This window comes from Carettochelys insculpta, chromosome 5 (assembly GCF_033958435.1).
Source record: "Carettochelys insculpta isolate YL-2023 chromosome 5, ASM3395843v1, whole genome shotgun sequence".
Taxonomy (NCBI): domain Eukaryota; kingdom Metazoa; phylum Chordata; order Testudines; family Carettochelyidae; genus Carettochelys; species Carettochelys insculpta.
The window spans coordinates 45,523,986-45,546,882 of record NC_134141.1 but is presented as its reverse complement, the minus strand read 5'-3'; the positions used below and the strand labels follow the sequence as shown (position 1 = coordinate 45,546,882).

Below are 22,897 nucleotides of genomic sequence, written 5' to 3'. Positions count from 1 at the left end.
GGGTTCCTGGCCCATGTTGAGCAGTCCCCAGGTGCTGTCCAGCCCCAACTGCTCACCACCCTGCGCGTGGCTTGTGGCGTTGTCCACTGGGGGTGGGTATGGCCATCACCGGCGGGCTGTCACGGAGTGCCATATCGGGCCAGGAGGTGTGCGGCCTGGGACCACTGGTCCTGTGTGCAGCCGGCTCGCTGGTGAATGGCCCCCGCCCCATGGATTAGGGTGCACACACTGCCGTGCACATACTGAGGGTCCCTCAGCGACATCCAAGGATGCCTGGCTCCCGGTCGCCCCGCTGGATGAGCAATAGGGGATGTAAATGGTCAGGTCCCCCTCCTCACTCAAACACTCTGTACTGCCCTCAGCCTCATGGGTCCCAGGTCTGGGCTGCTCCTCTGCCTCCAGCTGCAGCTCGTCCACCAACATGCTGAGGAGCACCAGGGGTGGGGATCTGTCCTGGGGCTCCAGGATGCCTTGTAACTCCCTGTAATAGGGGCATCGGAGCTGCCCCAGAGCAGCAGCCTGGTCCTGGGCATAGCCCTGCTGAAGTTCTTTCACTTTCGAGTGTTCTTGCTCAGCAGTACGTGCTGGGTGGCCCCTCATGAAGAGGCCCCGGGCCATATGGGCGAATGCTGCAGTATTTCATTGCTTGACACCCATCTGATGGGGGACCTCCTCCTCCTGCCAGAAGCCCAGGAGGTCCCTCAGCTCCCGCTCCATCCAGGAGGGGGCCCATTTTTTTGTCTTGCCCCTGGGACCTTGGGAGCCCTGCAAGAGGGGCCCTGGGGATCCTGCGGGGGATTGGCTGCTGGCCCTGGCTCGACGCTGCTGCTCCTGGTCTTTGCAGAGGGCTTGTTGCTGGAGCTCACTCTGGTGCTCCTCCTAGCACATTCTCAGCTTTCTGCCACCGGGTTCCCGCATCCATGCTGCTCCTTTAGGGCGGCCAGACACAGGGATCATAGAGCCCCGCTGCTTACAGCCGGAGCGGCCCTGTGCTCCAGCTGACGGATGCCAAGGCGGACCCCTCTTTCGAAAGAGAGGGCTGTGGATCATCTACATGTGTACTCTTTCAAAATAGTTTTTAGAAAGGGGACGCTCTTCCTGATATGGGATTGGGGTTTGGATTTCGACATCTGCGCCCCGTTCATTTGGTGCTCCTCCCATTCTTTCGAAAGAGGGCCAAGTATTTTGAAGTTTCATGCACGTTTAGACAGAGCTATAGGGAACAGACCCTATTTCGAAATAAGCCATAGTGAATCCAATGGAATATGACCCCTTGATCATGTAACTGATATAGTTAGGTCCAGTGATGGTGTTGCTAAAAAAACTGTTAAACAGGCAGGTTTCCCTATAAAAACTCTGTACAGTTAGAGTGAAGGGGAATAAGGAATAGTGTTAACATGAAACCTTACTTAATACTTTACATCTCAATGTCAATAATTTTTTCTTTTTCTGCATCTTTAATAAAATCTTATAAAGTCATGTACTGGTGGTGGTTATCAAGGAACTAAGCACACCGAAGTCTGAGTACCCACCCACCACCCCAAAAGTTTGTTTAATGTTGAGCAATGAAAATAACACATTACTCACCCAGCACTGAAACACTGTACCAGGCCTCAAGGTTATGGCAGTCCCTTACAATGCTCATTGTCAGGGACGTCCTTCTTTCAACTAGCTGCAAGCTGCAAGCCTTTTACAGCCCCTGGATGCTGATGTTGCAGGGATGTCAATGTTACTTACGGTTTTTGAGAGTGATGCTTTGGGTCATATTTTTATTTCCTTGTCTAGAAAAGGAAATTACATCAGAGTAGATTTTATCTACAATTACAGCTTTTAAGACGGAAAAAGCCATAAGCAATAAAAATGTAATGTTATATTTTTTCTAAAACTATTATGAATGAAAATATTTCAGATTTGGAACCAGAGTAAAAACACTATTTTGTTATTAATATTTCTCAAAACAAATACTGAGCACATATTAACGACGTACAAAAGTATTCATTTGCTTCCGTGGTAACTGTGTATTTTAATGCATAAGTACTGAAGCTTTGCAGACAGCATCTTTCTGCTTTTGATCTAATCATGGAGGATCCTCTTTAACTCATAGCAGAGCAATATTTTTCAGGTATGTGCCAAAGTATTTTTAAATGTTACTGGCTATGTCTACACTAGCCCCAAACTTCGAAATGGCCATGCAAATGGCCATTTTGAAGTTTACTAATGAAGCGCTGAAATGCATATTCAGCACTTCATTAGCATGCGGGCGGTCATGGCACTTTGAAATTGACGCGCCTCGCCGCCGCACATCTCATCCCGACGGGGCTCCTTTTCGAAAGGACCCCGCCTAGTTCGAAGTCCCCTTATTCCCATCAGCTCATGGGATTAAGGGGACTTTGAAGTAGGCAGGGTCCTTTCGAAAAGCAGCCCCCTCGGGACGAGACGTGCGGCGGCGAGGTGCGTCATTCGAAGTGCTGCGACTGCCCACATGCTAATGAAGCGCTGAATATACATTTCAGCGCTTCATTAGTAAGCTTCGAAATGGCCATTTGCGTGGCCACTTTGAAGTCTGGGGCTAGTGTAGACATGGCCACTAGCATATAAAAATGGCAAGCCAAAAATGTCTTAATTGTCTTCTTTTCAGCAGGCGTGAAATAAAACAAAACTGGTTATGTGGAACGTGTATTTTGTATCCCAATACATTTATAAATATTCAGCAGTTTTTCAATTTAAAAGGTTTTTAATTTTCTTTCAAGATTTCCCATTTCTCACCCTCTGAAGTTCGAACCTGTGGCATTTTCAGAATAAGCAATTATGAATAAAAAGCCATTACAATGCAAAATTCATTTAAATCATTTTAATGGCCTCTGTTCTTGACTGACAAATGGAAATTGATCCCATAGCAGAGTGCTCCTGTATGATTGGAATCAACTATTCTTCTTAATGGATCTAATTTATTTCTGTATTTGGCCTTTCAGCACCTATTTTGATTGATTACCCACTGGTATCTTTCCAAATTTTGTTTCCTTTACTTCTCTATCATCTCAGTGGCTTTGTAAACTCATGACTCCTCCTTCAGACTATATTGAGAATTTCTTTTTTATGATATAGCTTTACTTAAGTGGGGAACAATTTAGCCCTAGAGTTGTGTCAGAGACAACAGCATGAGTTGGAGGATTTCCAGATCCTAATGTTGCTAAGTGTCTCTCACAAAGTGTCTTCATTCACCTTTGAGATAGGGGGAGGAATGCAAATGCAACTATCACCTAAGCAAAAGTAAAGGGGGCAATGAGCCAGCCAGCTACTCACTGAAGAGCCAGGAAAGGGATGCAGGAAGACTGGTGGGCCAGAGGGACTCTGTCCAAGAAAACAATAGAGAATAAGCAGTGAAAATCAGTGCTGTTCTTAGAATTTATGAGTCCATATCCAGTACTGTTAAACTGGTGCCCCTATGCCCAATGGCAACCAATGGGGGGCAAGTGGGGATGATTTTTTAGAGATTTTATAATCTTCAGTAACACGCCAATGAAAATTTTAAACCAGGGTGAAGAACCTAGGGCCTGGTTTGGACTTGCAAGGCTCAGGGCTTCTCCCCACCCCCCCACAAGGGCACAAACTGGTCCTGGTGCTGCAGATGAGTCAGAGGGGGGCATCATGGCTGGAGTACCATCCCATGGTCCCTGTTGCAGTGGGCAGGGGAGCCCCAAGCCTTGCAGGCTCAATCCAAGCAAGCTGGGGCCCAAATTGGCCTGCAGGCTCTCTCTGGCATTGGAAAGAAAGCAGTTCAAGGATGCTGCAGGGAGGTGCTACCCACCAGCACTGCCTGCCCCCATCTCTCCCATTGGTTGAATTGTAGCCAATAGGAGTGGTAGAGGATGATGCCAGTGGGGAGTGCTTTCCTGCCACGAGCAGAACCAGGTGTACCCTACCCCTGAGTATTGCACCAGGTAAGTGCACCAAACACCTGCCCCCTCCCACCCATACCCTACAACTTCACTCTAAGCTCACTCATACATCCTACCTCCTGCCCAGGCCTTGCCCCCAAAGTCACTCCTGCACTCTAACTCCTGCCCAGATTTCACATCCCCACCCCAGCCTGCTCCCCAGCAGGACCTTCCCCATAACACCTCATTTTTGGCCTATCCTGAGAGCATAGGGGGCCCCCACAAAATCTACTAGCCCTGGTTTTCCTAGGCTTTGGGTGCAGGGTGGAGCTTGAATGTAGTGAGTTTTGGGGGGTCACATCTGTGAGGGGCTTTTTGACTCCACACTTGAGGGACATACCAATGAGGGATTTATTTTGTTCTCATTTTTGCCCCCAACCTTAAAAAGATTCCCCACCCCTGTTTTAAACTAAGATCCTGTAGACCTTAAATTCAGTAACTGACGGGGTATTGAATGGCTTCATCATTACCACTTAAATAGCTCTTTCCCTGCTTCTGCTGCTAATAGCTCTGGCAGGGATTTACATTGTTAACTAGCTCCTCTCTGGAGGAAGCAGAGCCACAGAACAGGCATAGGATGAGGCAGATGAATGAACATTAGGAGCCAGTGCAGCCCCAAATCTACGGGTGCCCTACGCAGCCGAGTAGTCTGCTTATGGGTAAGGATGGCTCTGGTTGGACTAATACCAATCTCTTGGAATGGTGGTGGAAAGCTGAGTAGAATCCAAACATGTGTATAAACTTCAGATAAGCATCCAGATGGCTGTATACTGCTTATCTACCACAAACTGGAAGCTTGAAGCTTTCGAGATTATCCCTTCCCTAATAAAAATAAACACATTAAGTTTAGAAAGAAATTGTTTTTCCTTTCAAATATAACATCTAAACTGTTTTAAAAGTATGTCAATTCTATTTTGAAGAAAAAATGCACCACACTGTGTTTTCTTGCAGCAGGTTTAAAGTTCATAGTCTAAACAGGTCAAACATGACTGCAATGACAGAAAAAACAGGTCAAAATTTCATCCTCCATGCCTGAGCAATCACAGACTTCTGGTATCTGGAGAGATGAGAATGTATGGGAATATCTGCAATCAGCATTTCCTGAGGAATTTTCTCCCGTATGCACTTTCGTTCTTCACCATGGCAAAGTCTTTCTCTGCGCTCCAAAAACAGGCTGTCTTCTGTGGCACCAGTATATATTCCAACATCTGCTGCATACTGTGTAAAGAAATTCCAGTGGTTGACCATGTAAAACTCCTTTTAGCCTGAACTAACCCCTTTAATAATTACACATTTAACTGAAAAATGTAATTGATATAACAGCCTATTAACAGATGGCTAAATAAACAAAGGAAAGCAAAAAAAAAAAACTAAAAACTCTAGGTCACATTTTCAAAGGACTTCCAATCTGAATGCGCACAAGCCAGACAGCAGAGAATTGACAATGTGCATCCAGGCTCCTGATTTTTGCAGAGTTAGTGTTAGGGTGTAATGGGGTTGGGCCTCACAGGCTGGAATCAAGAGGAAGAAATTCAGAACACAAGAAGCTTGTTTCTGAAGGCACAAGCTATACAATAAAACATACTTCCTCCAACTGTGGCATGATGGTGCAGAGACAACAGCAATACAGTATCCTGGTCAGATTTTTCAGACGTGAAGACAATGGGAACACTGTTTGTTTGGTACCTTTGAAAATCAGGCCCCTACTATACTTTTAACAGGAGGAAATATTTTTCTGGTCCCCCTACCTTTAAAGTGAATTTCCTGTTCTTCATGTCTTCTTTCCAGGGCATTACATAATGCATTGGAATCATCCCATGTTTGCGTGATAACTGTGGCAAGTGGCAGTGAACAAGCCTGTGGGACAAAACATTTGTAAAAATATAGTTGGGCAGTGAGAGAACTGAAGATGGGTTGGGTTATTAACCAAAACAAACAGGTACATATAATTCACAGAGGGATAATTATTACTCCTTCCCCTACCTCCAGACAAACTTATCATCTTAGTGATATTTCATTTTTTTCCCAGGGACATGATGCTGAATCAACAAATGTTTTTCTTCTATATTTAGCATAATAGTAAAGAAATTAATTCAGTCACATACATTGGAAAGTGTGATTTCTTATGCTTCCAATCACCACATGCCTTCCTTACCCCCACGATGCATGGAGACACCTGACTGGAGCTGGCTTTGTACACTTGCACAGCAGCAGGACAGCATGGTTTGTGAGCTAGTGCTCTATTTGGGTGTGAACCCAGGGGGTCTGTATCTGGCCAAGCATGGTCATGGTGCTCTACTGTTTGTGTAGGGTGCCCATCGGGGCACTTCTTGACGCAGAGAATGGTGATATCTGTCTATAAACCCAGGACGCAAAGGGCCTGCCCAACGCTTTGTAAGATAGGGTTACCAGGAACTGTCCTGGCATCTCCAGGGATTAAAGACAAAAGATTACGCCACACGATAAAAGCTGCAGGAATCCCTCCAACTCAATCTGAGCTCTGCCAAAGAGGCCTCCTGCCCTGAGGGGGACAACAATGTAGTTTGGAAAGAAGCCACAGAACAAGGGATGTCTGCCAACCCAGGCAGCGTGAGGCAGGGCTGGCAGTGCCTGCTCTGGGTGAAGCCCCGGCAATCTGAACTCTCTCTCCAGCCGCTCCCTCAGACGCGGGAAGGAACGCGCAGAGGAAGGGTAACTGATGGCACTAGAAGGCTGGTTGGGGACTAGCAGGGAGACGCCCATTAACGGCTTCAGTAGCCGCACCCCGGGGCAGTCACAGCGGGGCGGGGGAGGAGTGGGCGGGCCAGGTTCAGCTCCGCCTTCCTGCTCCTCACCCTTTGAGGTCCGTGTTGGTCCCGACGGAAACCATGGCGGCTGCAGCCCAGTCCCGCCTCTGTCGCTCCGGGACCGCTCGGAGCCCCGGCCTCTGAGGTGGGGGCTCTGGCGCGGGCGCCTTTGTGATGCAGTCGCCGCCTGGTCACCCACGTTCCAGAAGGCGGCCAGGCTAAGGCTCCACGCGGGCTGGGGTGGGGGGAGCGGACCAGTCCCCGGCACAAGACCCCCCCATCCTACGGCCGCGACAGCATCAGCAAAAGGGAGGTGGGAAGGGCGACTGAGCGCAGGTGACAAGGTGCTCCATTGCTACCAGCAGGAGAGGAGAGGTCCCCTTCGCGCCCCTTAAATTCATTCCGTGTCAAGCGGTACTCCTAGGCGTTCCCGTAGTTAGTGCGTTTCCCAGAAAGCTGAGTGGACAGAAGGGCCTCGACTGCTAAAGGAGATGCGCACAGGGAGGAACATGCGTGGACGGGTTAAAGTAATCACCCTTTTTTGGTTCATTGGTATGAGCGAACTTGAGCTCAGCATCAGCGCCAGAGATACCGGCTCCCGGAAGTGGCCAGCGCACAGTGCTTTATGGGGACCAGCACGCAACTTCTAAGCGTGGCCATTCATAGGCCGCCTGGGCTTGCTGCCGCGCCGATCAAAGTAAAACGATTGCTCGAGCTCCCTTACCTCTTTCCTTACAGATAAAGCAGTTAGAATCAGTACCAGCTTAAAGCGAGAGTCTGGAAGATAGCTCATCCCCCTCCCAATAACCAATACACGTCGTTTTTTTAGTAGTAACAAAAAAAGCTCTCTGATCTGATTTTACCTATGGTCATATTGCTTTGTTCAAATAATATGGGGGGGGGGGGGGGTGCGGCGGCGGCGGAACTAAAGAAACCCAAAGGAAGCACCAAAAACAAGTTCGAGGCTGTAAGTCTTTATTTTTTTGCTCTCTACAGCTGAAAACTGAGCCAAATTGGGAAATTCCTCTTTTCCTAGATAGAATTCACAAAGGGGCTGTCCTTATGGTATTTGCTAATAGGTTTAAGTGATTTTAAACTACTCAGTTCATCTTTTTTTTCCTGTGTTGCTTTTACAGCTGGCAAAAGTTTGTGATATTTGGTATGGTACTAAACTTATTCTCACTACCATGGTCACTATACATCACAAAACAAAAGCGTGGCAAGGACAGCAGTCCTGAAGATGTGCCTCATTCTTTTAAAAATTAAAGTAACTCAGGAAAACTCCCAGTTTTCAGTAGGTACAAATACTCTCCTCCCCAACCCTTTATCAGTGGAAAAAGATCAGCTTTATGGGTACACCTCCTAGATTTTTTTTCTGAGCTCCAAACACATTAAACAACTGCATTTGAATGCTACGGTGTAGTTTTTGTATTGTTCATTTAAAATTAATGGAAGTTGTGGACAGGCCAAAGTTGCAGGATAAGGCCTTTTGTTTTGGAAACATTTTAGACTTAAAATGAATGTGTTCCCTTCATCGAACATCCAACTGTAAGTAACATTAAAAGGCCAGATGTTTGTGCTGCATGAACCTAGCACCCAAGTTCTTCTGATAGAATCAAAATAAAAAGAAAGTTCAGCCTTTTTATCAAGTACCATCTTCCAAGGGCTTTACCAACATTAAGTAGCCATCAACTCTCTTGCAGCTTGGTAGGTATTATTCCCATTTTCAGGAAAGCTGATAGCCTCCACAAGACACTGGATGAAGTGTGTGGACAGTGACAGCTTTGCATTCCCAGAACCCAGAAGGGGCAGGGCTGGGCTAAAAGCAGTCATCCCTCAGCATCACCCCAGAAGGCACTATGCCTCTCCCCTCTAGCCTTTAGCCCACAGCCAGGTGCTACTGCAGCTATGGCCAGAGTCCCAGGCTCCTTTGAAGCATCTGGCCTTGGAGCAACTACATCCTTTCTCCTCCAGCACCATGAGCCTGCCCCTTTTTAAGAGCTGGGGGGGGAGGGGGGGGAAAGAGATTAAACAGAAGGCAAGGAGGGGACAGGTGGGGTTAGAACTCAATTCCTGATAAGCTCCTATGCGCAAGATCTCTTTACCCCATTCTCCATGTACTGTAAAAGCATGCAAAAACCAAACCTAAGACTTGTTTATCCATGTACACAGAATGTGGAGCAAACAACTATGAGATTTAACTAACAGAAGACAAATCTTCGAAGAGAATCTCAAATTAGCATCTGACCCATTGAACAATAAGAAACTCATGACTGATAAGAAAAAACTTCACAAAAAGTCTACCTAGCTGAGTCCATAAGAAATGGAAAGGATCAGAGCCTTTTATAAAGGTATGCCTCATGCACTATCTGTCGATTGCTTTGACAAAATAAATTGTTACCCAAGGAACCGAAGACTGCCATAATTTAGCAGCTTTTGAGCAAACAAACCCATCAGAGATGGTTTTACAGGACTTTTAGACCTGTACAAAGTAATATTTCTCAGTACTTTGCCATATTAAAAATATAGGACCTTTAATACCAGTATGTATTTTACATTAGCAAAATGCTTTTTCTCCTCCCTCCCTGTTAGATTTAGGAGCATTACTAGCCTGAGCATGACACTATATTTCATCTGTCAAAGAAAAACACTAGCCCTGAGTTTATTCCCAAATTTGTCAACTAAGTGAAAATCATCAGCAACAGATTTTAAGACAGCAGAGTTATCTACAACACTAACATCTTCTGAAGGAGAAAATGATCAGATTCATAAAAGAGGATGGGTAACTACCAAGCTCTCACATTTAGCTAATTATGTCAAATTCTATTCAAATAAAAAGTGTTTCCAATCATATTTACTTGTGCAATTTATGAAAACAGATATAATATAAAACATTGATTTAATATATCAGATTTAGTTCTCCAATATAACCAGTCCACTAATGACTAAAAAGTCTCCAGATCATGAGCATCATCAATTTCAATGGCATCCTCTGGATCCACCTTCATTTCACCATGTCCTTCCTGTAAATCATCCAAAGAAGCCAAGGCCTCATTTGTGTCACTAGCAAAAGTTTCTCGAGATGCATCATCATACTCCTGAAGGTTTAGCCCTTTAATAGCTTGTTTCATCTTCTTTCCTAGAACCTGCAGTCTCCTCTTCTTAGCAGCTTTTTTGTTTTCATACTCCTTCTGGTTTTCAACATAGAAGATTTCCTTGAAGAGAATATTTTATTTAATATGCTGATCATGCAAGTGTTTGCCTTATAACTACTAAAGAGAAACAAGTGAAAGCCCTACAGACCTTGCCAGTAATATCATTGGTTTTATTAATCTTTAAAATAATAAGATTGAACCTAAGCCAGAAAGTGTTAAGCAACTAGCCAGATGAGTGTCCCAAATTCAATGTTTAAATACATATTAGAAAAATAAATAGCTAACAAATCCAGGTTAATAAACAGATCAGAGCTTTGAAATGTAGATTTGTACTATAAACAGAACTGGAAGAAGATAGTGATTGTTGTATTCTATAGTTAATGGTATCTTATTGGACGTTAATGTAATCAAATGGTTCCTGTCTGTTGTTATAGTCCATTGATTCAGAGATATAAAAGGGGAAATTAACATTATACAACTCTGGTGTAATAATATCACTGAAGTTTGTAGTAAACTGTCTATAAACTTGCTTAATGCTAATATCTTGTGCTAATGAATGCAACTAGTTACCTGTGCATATGTAAGAAATCGGTGGTTCTACTTGACAGCCTCTTGAGTGAAGCACTGTGGCTTTGAAGAGGCTGCCTGAGAACTACAAAAACAGTTCTTGCACCCAGATCCTGTTATCTTGGATCTGCTTAAGCTTTGTCAGGAGAAGTCTGAACTGCAAGACAACTAAGGTCTCCAGCTGATATCTGACTATAACCTATGGAACTAATGCTGAAAGAACTCTCTGCAATTCTGAAGTTCACCATGCTACTATAAAATGACCGAAGAACTTCATATCTGCATGTATAATAGTCTTTTAACTCTTTGTTAAATAAATTTTAGTTTTGTTAAGAATTGGCTAAAAGTGATTATTTGGATAAGACCCAAAATATTCATTGACATGGTAATAATATGTCCAATCCTTAGCAGACTATTTTATAGTATGAACAATATTTTCAACAATCCTCATCCTGTTTGACTTGATGCTGAGTGAGAACCAAAGGCAGGGTTGCTTTGACGGAGCTGTATTTCTGGCTTCTGGAATGATGAGCTATTGCAGAAATTGTTATGTTGCTGGTTTGATGAATCTAATTATTAGACTAATGAACAATGTTGAGGATCATCCGCCTCATTGTACACCCCATGTCCCCTTGGCACTCCAGTCACAAAGACAAAAAGAAAGAACAAATATTTTTGGGAATGTCATATTTTTAGTACTTCACAACTGGCCATCTTTTTTTTTTTTAAATGCCACATAATTGTGCAACAGAATATATATATATTTTTAAAGTCACTAATTTTAATGGGTTGAAAAATAATTTTGAAAATATGAACCAAAGCTTAGCATCTGGAACACTCCAAGAATCTGCAGAAAGGTTAAAACAGCAGCTTTAAGGAAAACTGCTCCCATTATCTCAAATGGGGGTATTAACAAAGAAGGCTAAATACAATAGTTTAAAACTGGTTGGCAACCTGCGATCCATTGGGGCTTCATGTACTGCCCACAGATACACACAGGGTGGCAGAGTCTGACCCTTCCTATTCCCCCATGCCCCCCTCACAGCACTTTAGGAGGAGCTGAGAATCACCTGATTCATGCTCTGTCCCTGCTCATTCCCCTCCCTCCCAAGGCTGCAACACTACAAATCAGGGGGAGGTACAGGTAAGTGCAGGGCTCTGGTGCCCCAGTATGCAAGAGGCCTGTGGGAGAAGGGCAGACAACGGGGCTGCAGAGCTACAAGAGGAACCCCAGTGGGCACGGGCTGCTGTGGCCCTTTGAGATAGAGAGACACTCATGCAGCCCACACGCTATTCATGGCTGCCCATCCCTGGTTTAAAACATCAAGATCACTAGTTATTCCACTGCTGATCAAACTTTATTGGCAACAAGACTGGAGTGGAAGCCAGCAGAGGTTCACATTCAGTTGTAGAACTTAAGAGTGGTAGGCTGGAACTGGCATGAGAAAACTAAAGGGGTAGGAGGGTGTAAACCAGAACCAGTTACATGAGAAGACAGACACTAGATCTGGGAAGAGACACTGGAGAGACTGCAGGGAAGGAAGAAGGGAATATGATCCAAGACTGGCATGAGGACATGCTGGAGGAGACAGAATAGAAAGGGTTAGGGCTTTGTGGCAGAGGAGGAGAGACTGAAGATCTGTAACCACTAAAGAACACTTTCCTTTAGATCCAGAATGGAACCCAAGATTCAAGTCTCAATATTAATCTGCTGACAATAAATATCTGTCAAGCTTAATGGCAACATAGGTGTTTTATCCTTTTCTAATGCTGGTCCAGATAGGATGACAGTCTACTACTCTACTATTTACTCTGTTAGCTCTCACGGCAGAGGTCTATCCCACAGGTCTGAGGTGGAGAGGAGTGTCAATATACAGTGCATGATGAATTTGAGGGGTTTTTCAAATTGCTTTTTTTCAAAGTTTAGGACATTGCACACATAATTACATAATATCATTGTTTGTAAAGTCATGCACTCAAAAGAATATACATAAGATCACTTGTGTAACTATTTCTGGGGTCCTACTATATGCATGCATCTTAATAGTCTTAAAAATATTATATAATGTAATCAACCATACTCTCTTCATTCAGTGCATTGAACGGAGCATGCTCTGGGGATGAATCAGGGTTGTGTATTGAAGGAAGCTGCTGTCTGTAGTACCCCTGCTCCATTTATTGTGGAAGTTAGAAACTGTACAAAGACAGACACAGGGAATTGCAGAAAGACAAAAGATGGCCTCCAGGTTAAAGCATTAGACTGCTAATCTGGAGAACTGGATTCTACATCCCTACCTCCACCACAGAGTTCCTATTTAATGGGCAGATGTCTTAAGGCATGAGTGGGCCTCCAAGATTTTGGGGAAGCAGAAAAGGGCTGCACTTTTCTATAGAAGGAGTACAGGCTCCAAGATGAAGGTTGGGCACAGAAGGGAGATAATGGTAAAGAACTGGGATGCAGGATGGCTTGTGGGGTCTGACAGGGGGCAGCAGGGCAGGGAGCTGCCCGCATTTCACATGGGGAAAGGGAGAGGAGACATGGGAGAAGGGACGACCGAGCCTGCCCCTGCTGGAGCTGTGCTGAGGAGGAGAAGGCAGAGTGGAGCAGTCATGGACAGCATCATCATCTGAGGCAAAATAATCCAGGGGAATAGGGTGGGGGGGGTAGAGCTGAGAAGGGTTAAGCCTAGGGATGGGGGGCAGATTTAGGGGCTGAGGCGGGTTAACTTTAAATGGTACAAATCAATGTGTGCGCTCTGTTCTTAAGAAAATGGATGACAAAAAGTACACTTTGATGTTATTTACTAAGGACTGTCTTGAATTCCTCTTATTGCAATTCGATGTATTGATTTTGTAAACAAATCTGAAAAAAATGGTCTTTTCGCTATTTCAGTTGCAGAACCCTGGCCTAGACAATTCCTGGCAAGCAGTTCTACATGATCCTGAGGCAGCCTCACTGCCCGCTGCAGTGCCAAATAACTGGAAACTGCAGCCTGAACCATATGGCACTCTGCTCCAGATGCGGGCACAGGCTTTATGCACTGGTCCTGCTCCTTAGCAAAATCCCATCACCTATTGGCCAGAAACGGATCAATGGGCTCAGAAAGATTTTGCTTGGGGGCGGGGGAGGGGGAGGAGGAGGAAGCAGCGCATGAAGACGTTCCTTCACCCAAACTCCCCCTCAGACCCCACAGCTTATCCTCCAGCCCAAGCACCTTTCTGTACCCAACACTGAGCTCGAAATAGCAGTGCTCCTATTTCGAGTGTGGTATTCCAGTACTCCTCGTTGTATGAGATGTAATGGAAACTTCACTATGGCCGCTTATTTTGAACTTTGGTGCCATATGAACAGCACCAAGTTGAAAATAAGGGAACTCAAAATAAATTATGCAATTTGCTTTGCGTAAATTGCATAAGTTATTTTGACTTATGACTACAGTGTAGCAGTAGCCTAACAGTTATGTGTGCACCGAGTTATAGTCTGGCACAATGAACATTTTCATAGTAGTTTAAACCTGCTCCCTTTGAAAAAAAAATGCTCTAAAAATTAAAATCCTTCTTTAAAGAACTCAGTTTCTTTTGTCATAGTGATTTACAATCTATTTACCTTGATTTGCTCTCCAGTGATGCTAGGTGTATTCTTCAACAGGTTTATATAAACTCCTCCCGGTGTTCTTCTTCTACTACCATTCTGTATAATAGAAGAATAAGTTATTCATAGTGGGAAGTCTAAACCAGATTCAGAGTAATTGTCATTTAAGATATCTAAAATATCCCTTTTTTATTAGAACAACTCTTTTCTGTGGTATATTTATTTGTACTGTAGTCATGCCTAGGAGCCTCATATATGTATGAGGTGTTGTACTGAGGCAGCATTCAGAGGCCCAGAAACAACTGTGCCAGGTGCTGAACAAGCATACGACAAAGACGCCTGAAAAGTTACAAAGTTTCCTGTGAAGAGGTTTGGGGTTTTTTGTTTTTGAGATTCATCCACCAAAAGTGGCCAGTGATGCACAAGACACTATAAATGGACAGCTAAATTATGGAGATTTAAAAAAACAAAAAACAAAAAACAAGCATTGCCAAGTTTTCTGTAGGCCTCCCAGCAAAAGAGTATTATGGAAAGATTTTTAAAGTGGCTAATGAGTTAGTTTTGCAGATGTTTACAGGGAGCTTCTGCCACGTGTGAGAAACAGCTTGTCTGAAAATTTAACAAGTGAGCGATGAGGGTGGCACCATGAGTCATAGCGTAATATTCATGGGTGAACATTAAATATCAAAGTACTCATATAAGTCAGTAGGCCATTCTGATATGATAGCTCACAGGATTCTAAGCTCTGTCAACTTCTTATATTTTTCAAAGATTGCAACAATCTAAAAAGTTAGATGTTTACATCCTTTCACTGGTTTCCTATAATGGCAATGCAAACGGTTACTTCAGCACATTACTGCCTAAAATCTCAATTAGCTTCTGTAGTGTCCTTTCACAATGTAATGCTGAATTTTAGCAAAGCTAGCATTTTTGTCTCAAGATATGCCAGATATTCACAACACTTCTAAAACCTCCCTCCCTACACATCAGTTTCAAGCTCCAGTTGAGTTCAGTGGGTGATGTAATATCAACAGCAAGTAGTGGCAATGAAGTCATATTAGTGCACAAATGGAATTGAACATTGAAAGACGTGAAAATTATGGACATGTAATATATTGCTAACAATAACCAAATGCAACACTTTCCTTTATACTGTTTACAAAACATTATCATTAAAGATGACCCAAAAACCCCAAGATAAGGAACAACTCAAATACTAAGATTGAAATTTAGTTTTTGCTCATTTAACCACCTTAAGACAAGTAACTACAGAGACAATACACATGTATCACTAACTGCACATAAAAACCTAATACAGAAAATTACAGCGACTACAAGATGTTTTTTAGGTGTTGTCAGACATCCAACCCACCTCATGTGGTAGACTCAGATACTGCAGAATTTCATACTCCTGAAGGAATTCTACACCACTGCACATGCACAGAATTTGTGTTCCATGCTGAATCACCCCTCTTCCCCAAACAAAAAATAAAATTCTGACCCAGAAGTTCTGTAGTTCTACCTTCTGCTCACCCGAGGCAGCTGTGGTGCAGAATAAGTAGCAGTCAGCTACTTCCATGAAAGCTACTGTGATGAAAGCCAAATTAGGAGGCAGAATGGTGCACATGGGGTTTCTAAGAAGGGTGGGGGGAGCATTTCCACAGATGGGCTCAGAAGGGCTAGCGGGCAGGTGGGACAGACTCAAGAATTAGTGGTATAACAGCATTGAGTCTGGAGGATGAATGGATTAGAGGGCTTCAGAGCCATATGTGGGAGAGGAGGGAGGGTTGGGGTTGGAGAGAAACACAGATAGCGGTTAGCACACCTGGGTAAATGGGAGAGGCTCCTGAACATCTTAATCCCTTCCACCACCACCCAAGAAATTTTCACAGTACTCTCACCCACACAAGGGTGTCTGAACAATTTCTATAGTGATTGCAGAAGGTCAGTGAACCAAACTGTAAATCCTGAGTACTTCCAGCACCTCCACTACCTGCATCTATGCATCCACACCCAACAATCCTCCAGATTGACTCCCTGACTCCTTCCCCCTCCTACAGCTCCTTTGTTACTCCTCACTCCACCAAGTGTTTGCACTGAGGGATGTAGTAAACTTCTGTACTGTGGTTTAAATTAATTACTCAAAGTTCTGTTTTAAAATGCCTATAAGGAATCTATTTGTCAAGAACACATTTGAGTCTTTTTGTCGTCTGTATTGCTACAGACATACTTGGCTAACACTATTTTGAAAAAAAAATTACCAAAGCAATTGACATTGTTTTATTTTAACAAATAAAATAAGCAGACTTTTTGCAGAATTTTAAAATGTGCAGAATTTAATTTTTAGAAGCATAATTCCCTCAGGAACAAAATAAAAAAAAGTTACTAGTTCTCATTTTTTGAGGACTACATCCCAGTACTATTTTCCTGAGTCCACTGACTGCCTGGAACTATAGTTGAGAAATGTGATAACGTATAATTGATATTTATAGACACGCAAAGAAAAATGCATATTAAGAACTCAGTAGTTTGATTTAAGATTATTTACTTTGTACACCTTGAAATGTGATGTTGACCATATGTGCTTTAATAGTTATACAGTTTACTGCAATTAAATATCTAATTTTTTGCAATTCAATATCTAAATTGTCTGACCTCCCCTCAGTTTCCCATCACTGATAAAGACAGAAAAACTTTTTTAATCTTACCACTATGAAGAGTCCACCATTTTGTTCCACTTCTGCTGTTTCCATAAGCAGTTCAATAGCTTTCTTATTTCCAATGATTTTTACTACTCGAGTTATCAAATCTTTCTTTGGTTCTCGAAGCCTAAAAAAGCAAATCTCCAGTCAATAGGATTTTCCATGAGTAAAATTAAGCATGTGATCTCAATGGGGCTACCCAAATAATTAATGTTTGAATGTGACTGTTGTAGGAGATTAAAGCTTTAGTTATCCCAAAATAAAGGTACATATAGATTTTCTGCCTAAATGTCTGTATTACCAACTCAGTTTTTAAATGGATTTCAAAATAGTGTACTTCTGATAGTTCAATCTTTAAACATACAATGTTTTGTTTTTAAATAGCTTTAAATATTTTGGTAAGGCATTATTTCCTCACAACTGACATTTGTAGGGTCATTTCAACAATCATTTGCATGTGCACATGTACTTGCTGCATCACAACCTGCTAAGGATGCATAAGAAATCATAAAACTGAGTGTATATAAAGTGCAATCATATTAAGTTCAGCTAGCATACTCATGTTCTTTGGTGCCTTAAGGTCTAATACATTAAATGTAGATCATAAGTATTTTCTGAGTACATGAATTTACAAACTTAATATTCTAACTATTTTTGTTTAATTGCTGAGGTTTTTAAAAAGGCAAACTAAAAAAAAATTCTGTCATATGGACACCCATACAATGCTCATCAACAGTGGGTGACCCACAGCACAGATCTCTGGAACTTGAGCTAAGGGAGTAACAGAGCAGTAGTATGTTGTCATTCTCTATGTCCGTGGTGTCCAAGACATTCACCCTATCATCACAGCCCCCCCAAGAGCCACAGTCAGCCTCCCCCACTCCCTAGCCAGGCACAGACCCCCCCCCCGGCCGTGAGATTACTCACCACGGCTGGAGCTGCCACCCTGGGGGCTGGAGAGACTGCCCCAGAGCTGGAGCTGTGCTACACCTGTAGCCACCACCACTGTACAAATCGTTCTATGGCTGAAGCCCGAGGACCTGCCTCCACTATGTGCTTGTCCCACATGTGGCGGGGCACATGCGTGGAGTGGCTGGATGGGCGCTCCACATGTGGCTCTCCTGAGCTGCATTCACCACACCCTGCTGCCCCGTTCGCCACATGTGGCGAACAGGGAGCATAATGGATTCCGCAGCTGTATGTGTGCTAGGGAAGGATGAGACACCTGCTCTGCCAAAAGTTGAGACAGATGTTTGACGACAGAAAAGAAGCGGAAAGACAGGCCATGCAGGAGAGCGCACTCTAGCAGGCACAGTCTTCTTCCCATTTCTCCCTGCGCTTCACCCCTTCCACACACTCTCCCTTTTGACTTCTCTCTGTCCCAATTCCTTGCTCCTTATCACAGTTCCATTTTCTTCACCTAGCCAGTCCCAGTCTGTGCTCTTCAGGTTTCTCATCACAGGCTGGCTTCCCTCCTCTTGGCTTGCTCATTTGATGTCTCTTCTGCCACTCTGACCTCATGCAGCTCTCACATTCCCATCCCCAGTATTCCTCACCAGAGGTATCTCCCTGCCCATCCCTCCACCAGTCCCAGGCCCCCATTCCATTACACTTGACTCCCAGTCCCATTGCCCGGTCAGTCCATGCTAGTCTCCAGACTCATTGAAATCAAGGTGACTTTCTTCTCCATGCTGTTTAGCCCCAACAGGACTGAATCCTTTAGAGAGAGACTCCCAGCTCTCAGATCACATGCTGGGTTTGGCACAGGCAAGAAGCCCAGAGTAGCAATTAGAGGGGAAATCCAACTCACTCCTGGGCTGGAGAATGCTCAGTGCAGGCTGAATCTTTAAGGGGCATTTAGCTACCAAAATGTCTCTGAGCATTTGTCAACTGCAAATTTCCATAACTTTAACTCCCCCAAATGTGGCAGGTCTTCATAAGGATGGCAAAAAGCTCACATCTGAAACTAATGACAGCTCCCTATACAAATTTCAAGTACCTGCTCTGAAACATATGACAGTGGAGGCTTTTTAAATAAAAGGTTACCACAATTTTTCCACATGGACAACACACTTCTTTCCATAGCCTTATTCTCAGAAATGGGGGAATGATTTTGGCTGAAGGGTGGTTTTTTTAAGTCACCCTTAGGTTGCCAACCTTGCATGAAAAATTGAAGCTGAAATAAACAAATGAAGCAGTCAAACATTCAAGCCCTTCAGTAATTTTCACTAACTTAATGGATGATCTCACCTATAAGAAATTTCATCAGCCACTTTTTCCTCAGAATCTTCTTCAGTAATCTCATACCTCCCTTTGTAATTCATTTCTAGTCTTTCACCCAGTCTGTCCTTGACAGGCCGTTTCCGTTTAAGAAATCCTTGTCCATTTTCTTCCTCCTTTGACACTGTTTTTTTGTCATCCTGCATGTATTCATCCAGCTCTTTGTCTAATGTCTCCACATGGTGGTCCATTTCTTTCATCAGCTTTTTAGCCAGTAAGTAGTTGTAAGTCTCAGACTGCCTACTCTTGTCAATATTACCTTCCATTCCTAAAATTCCAAGTTCAGTGGCCACTGCATCCTGATTTTGTTCCTGAAGGACTGCACCCCAAATATTGTTGATTTTCTTACCCCCTAAGACAGTTTGCTTCTGGTGACTCTGGCCAAACTGAAAAGGTTCTGGCTTAGCAGGAGGGAGGTTAAAACATTTTTGTCGTTTCCGTTTCCAGACAGAAGTGTCATCATCTGAATCAGAGAGGCTCTCTTCACTGGAGTCCACACCTTTGCTTATCCGATAAGGAACACTTGGTGCACAGGGTGATAGAGTGCTCTGAAAAGGTCTGATTGAACTGTTGCCATCATGTGGTTTCTGAAACAAAGTCATTTTTTTTTTAAGTTTAATTAGTACTTTTAAAAAAGAATGTGACCGGATATTTTGATAATTAGACTACATAATAAAATCATTTATTCTGATTCCTGTGTGAGAATAATTTTAAAAACAAACTAAATTAGCTATACTTTAACTACACACTGACCCTCTCTAATCCAGCACCCTCAGGACCTGACCCATGCCAGATGAGAGAATTTGCCAGACTACAGGAGGTCAATAGTGCCTAGCAGAATTACCAATACTTTCACTCCTTACCAGGAGAAGACACTTAGTGGTAAATCACACCTAAACAACAGTATAGAACACAGAGCCAGGACTGGTGGCTTTCAACAAACTTTATGGGACTGCAGGAAACTTGGTTTCTGTGTATCAAAGAGGTAGCCATATTAGTCTGTATCTTCAAGAACAACAAGAAGTCCTGTGGCACCTTACAGACTAAAAGATATTTTGGAGCACAAGCTTTCGTGGGCAAAGACCCGCTTCATCAGATGCATGAGTGGGGAGGGGAGTTTCAGAGGGCTATTTAAACAGTGGGGTCCCAGTAAAAGGGAGGGCCAGAGCTGACAAGGTCTATTCAGTCAAGGTGGAAATGGCCCATTATCAGTAGTATGTATCAAAAGAAGAAAAAACAAGGACAGCTCAGACAGGGGGATATGGCCCATTGTCAGAGTCTAATGTGGAGATGTTAACACCCATGGCAGAGAAGCTGCTTTTGTAAGGGGCCAGCCACTCCCAATCTCTGTTTAATCCTTGGTTGATGGAGTCAAATTTGCAAATAAATTGCAGCTCAGAGATTTCTCTCTCCATTTGGTTTTTGAAATTCCTTTGTTTAAGGCCTTCTACTTTTAAATCTGTTACTGAGTGTCCACGGAGACTGAAGTGCTCTCCCACAGGTTTCTGTACATTACCATTCCTGATGTCTGATTTCTGTGCCTGTCTGGCTAACCAAAATCATGCTGGATTATGGATGTTGCTGGACCTGAGAGTTCCGGATTAGAGAGGTTCAACCTGCAGAACTTTCACCAAGGACTTCAAAGGACCTTACTAACAACAAGCTTCATTCAGAATACCCAATTAAGGTAGGCCAGTGATGAACTGCCATTTCAGACTGCTAAACAGAGTTAGAAATTAGGTACCTGTGAAAAACAGGCAATATAATCCAGGTATAATTCCTATTCACAGGGTAACCACAGGATATACCGCTACTATCAATATAAAGTTAGCATCGTTTACTGACAATTCCAGTCCTTTCAAAAATATGTAATAAAACTCCCAAAAATATAATTTTTAAAGTGATCTTCTGTCCCCTCAGTTTTAGGCAAATATTATACACAGTTTCAGTAACCTGATGGCACTCCTTAATTATTTTGTAGCATAAAAGCAAAAGTAGTAAAGACTCTCCAGCTTGTCCTACCACTGTAAGAAATATATAACTGCTTTGAACTAAAAGGATATTTGATAGCACAACACTCTGGAACAACATTGCAAGTATAGCTCTATACATTAAAAATGCATCTGTAATTTACATGCTCCTTTCCTGGTGCACATTTCAAGACTAGACTACATGGATCTGTACAAATAGGAAGCTAAAAACCCTTATTACATCTACAATGCTGTACACTCAACCTATTCTGTTATGTTCTGTCCTAACATATGTCTCACATGACCCGATAACAATATACACGTGAAGAATCAATATTTATTAAAATGAAAACTGATTATCAGCAAGCAGCTTAAAGACAATGGAGACAGCTTTTAAATTCAGTATGAATCCTGTTATGACAGCCCTTTTAAACATGTTTGGGTGCTGCATTGTTTCTGAAACGCCGGGAGACAATACAGCACAAGTAACCACTGAAAGCTGGCGAAGAGCTGACGCACGGAGGTTGAGGGAAACCCGCAAGCAGGCAAACGGGTTGGGTGGGCGTTATGCGTGTTCCAAGAGACGGCTGTGAGTACCGGATAAGGAAAAAAAGCACTAACTGGGCCCATTCAGCGCCGAAGAGAAATACCCCGTAATTCCTTCCAAGAGATGCCACCGCTCGTCTCCCGCCCTTCTCCGCCCCAGGCACACACACACTAGCGTCGGCTGCCGCCTCCTCCTCCCCAGGGCACAGCCCGGTTCACGAAGCGGCACCCCAGCAGAAGTGCCCCGGGGGAAGGGGAGGAAGAAGATGATCAAGGGGCTGCTCCCAAACCACGTCACTTGGCCCCAGCCCAGCAGGCGGCAACTGATCGCAGCTTCGGCAGCAGTGGGGCCGGGCACGGGGGTTTCCCCAGGTAACCCCCTGCCGGCCCCGGCCGCCGGAGGCTGGCGGTCCGACCACGCCGCCCCCCGGTTGCACGCGCAGAGCCTGTGTGGGGGGGGGGGCGGCTACTCGCGGCCCGGCGCGAAGCAGCAGCAGCAGTGGCGGGAAGCGAGGCTGAGCCCCTGACCTGCGGGGGGCCGCTGGCCGAGACACCGGCCGGCATGTCGGAGTCCGAGTCCGAGATCTCCCCGTCCTCCGCGTCCTGCTCCATCCGCCGCGCCTCGAACGCCATCTTCCCGCCGCGCTGCGCCGCTGAGATCGGGGGCGGGGCGCTGACCCGACAGCCAGCGCTTCCGCTCGCGGCTGAGGGGAGGGAGTGGCGGCAGCGTCGGTCGGGCCTATGTGCCCCAGCGTGCCTTGCACTGAGGGCGCGGTCGGGCCGCAGGGCAGGCCGGGAAGTGTAGTCTTCGCCGACAACCCTACGTGGAAGGCCTGGAGGAGAGCGTTCAGAGGGAAAGAGCGCCCGCAGTCAGGTTCTCCGCTGTCCTGACGTCACTGATGACGTCATCTGACATAGACCATCACGTCAGGTCCCTACATGGCAACGTCATCCCACTGCATTGCTACAACATGTCACCCTGGCCCCACTGGGATGGATGGGAGCTTGCTAGCCAAAAGTATGGATTGGCAGACTGGTGAGGACAAATGGTTCATGTGCTAAATCTGTTTCATGGTACATGATTTCAGGCTCTAAGTCTGTAAATCTAGTACATTTCACACTTAAATTCACTCCAAGACACAACAATCTTAATAGTAAACTTTTGATATAAGGAGCAGATGGAAAATAAGAAAGATGTAAAAGGAAGACAAATAACAGAGTTTTAACAAGTATCTGAGGGGTAGCCGTGTTAGTCTGGATCTGTAACAGCAACAAAGGGTCCTGTGGCACCTTATAGACTAACAGAAAAGTTTTGAGCATAGAGTTTAACAGAGATCAGTGTTTGCATCTTATTGAAAAAG

At 44.2% G+C, this 22,897-nt stretch overlaps 2 protein-coding genes across 2 annotated transcripts; both read right to left on the bottom strand.

Annotated features, from left to right (window-relative positions):
- Positions 1–4,583: 4,583 nt before the first annotated feature.
- Positions 4,584–7,052, bottom strand: SPMIP10 (sperm microtubule inner protein 10). Its single transcript, XM_074995027.1, has 3 exons — positions 6,773–7,052; positions 5,687–5,795; positions 4,584–5,156 (listed from the first exon to the last, which is right to left on the bottom strand). The coding sequence occupies exons 1-3, from the start codon at positions 6,805–6,807 to the stop codon at positions 4,950–4,952; spliced, it is 351 nt and encodes a 116-aa protein (XP_074851128.1). The 5' UTR covers positions 6,808–7,052; the 3' UTR covers positions 4,584–4,949.
- Positions 7,053–9,669: 2,617 nt separating this feature from the next.
- Positions 9,670–22,364, bottom strand: PHAX (phosphorylated adaptor for RNA export). The gene is made up of 5 exons (XM_074995026.1): positions 22,065–22,364; positions 18,991–19,607; positions 16,747–16,867; positions 14,054–14,137; positions 9,670–9,939 (listed from the first exon to the last, which is right to left on the bottom strand). Exons 1-5 carry the CDS (start codon positions 22,167–22,169, stop codon positions 9,670–9,672), a joined length of 1,197 nt encoding a protein of 398 aa, XP_074851127.1. The 5' UTR covers positions 22,170–22,364.
- Positions 22,365–22,897: the final 533 nt, after the last annotated feature.

What these genes read in the sequence shown, in the direction of transcription:
- PHAX (XM_074995026.1), bottom strand. Translation starts at nt 22,169, where the DNA reads ATGGCGTTCGAGGCGCGGCGGATGGAGCAGGACGCGGAGGACGGGGAG. An exon ending in CGGCCAGCGGCCCCCCGCAG is followed by an intron (nt 19,608 to 22,064) that starts GTCAGGGGCTCA and finishes ACTTTGTTTCAG; the next exon opens with AAACCACATGATGGCAACAG. An exon ending in TCACTGGAGAGCAAATCAAG is followed by an intron (nt 9,940 to 14,053) that starts GTAAATAGATTG and finishes ATTCTCTTCAAG; the next exon opens with GAAATCTTCTATGTTGAAAA.
- SPMIP10 (XM_074995027.1), bottom strand. Translation starts at nt 6,807, where the DNA reads ATGGTTTCCGTCGGGACCAACACGGACCTCAAAGG. An exon ending in ACCAACACGGACCTCAAAGG is followed by an intron (nt 5,796 to 6,772) that starts GTGAGGAGCAGG and finishes TTTGTCCCACAG; the next exon opens with GCTTGTTCACTGCCACTTGC. An exon ending in ACAGGAAATTCACTTTAAAG is followed by an intron (nt 5,157 to 5,686) that starts GTAGGGGGACCA and finishes TTCTTTACACAG; the next exon opens with TATGCAGCAGATGTTGGAAT.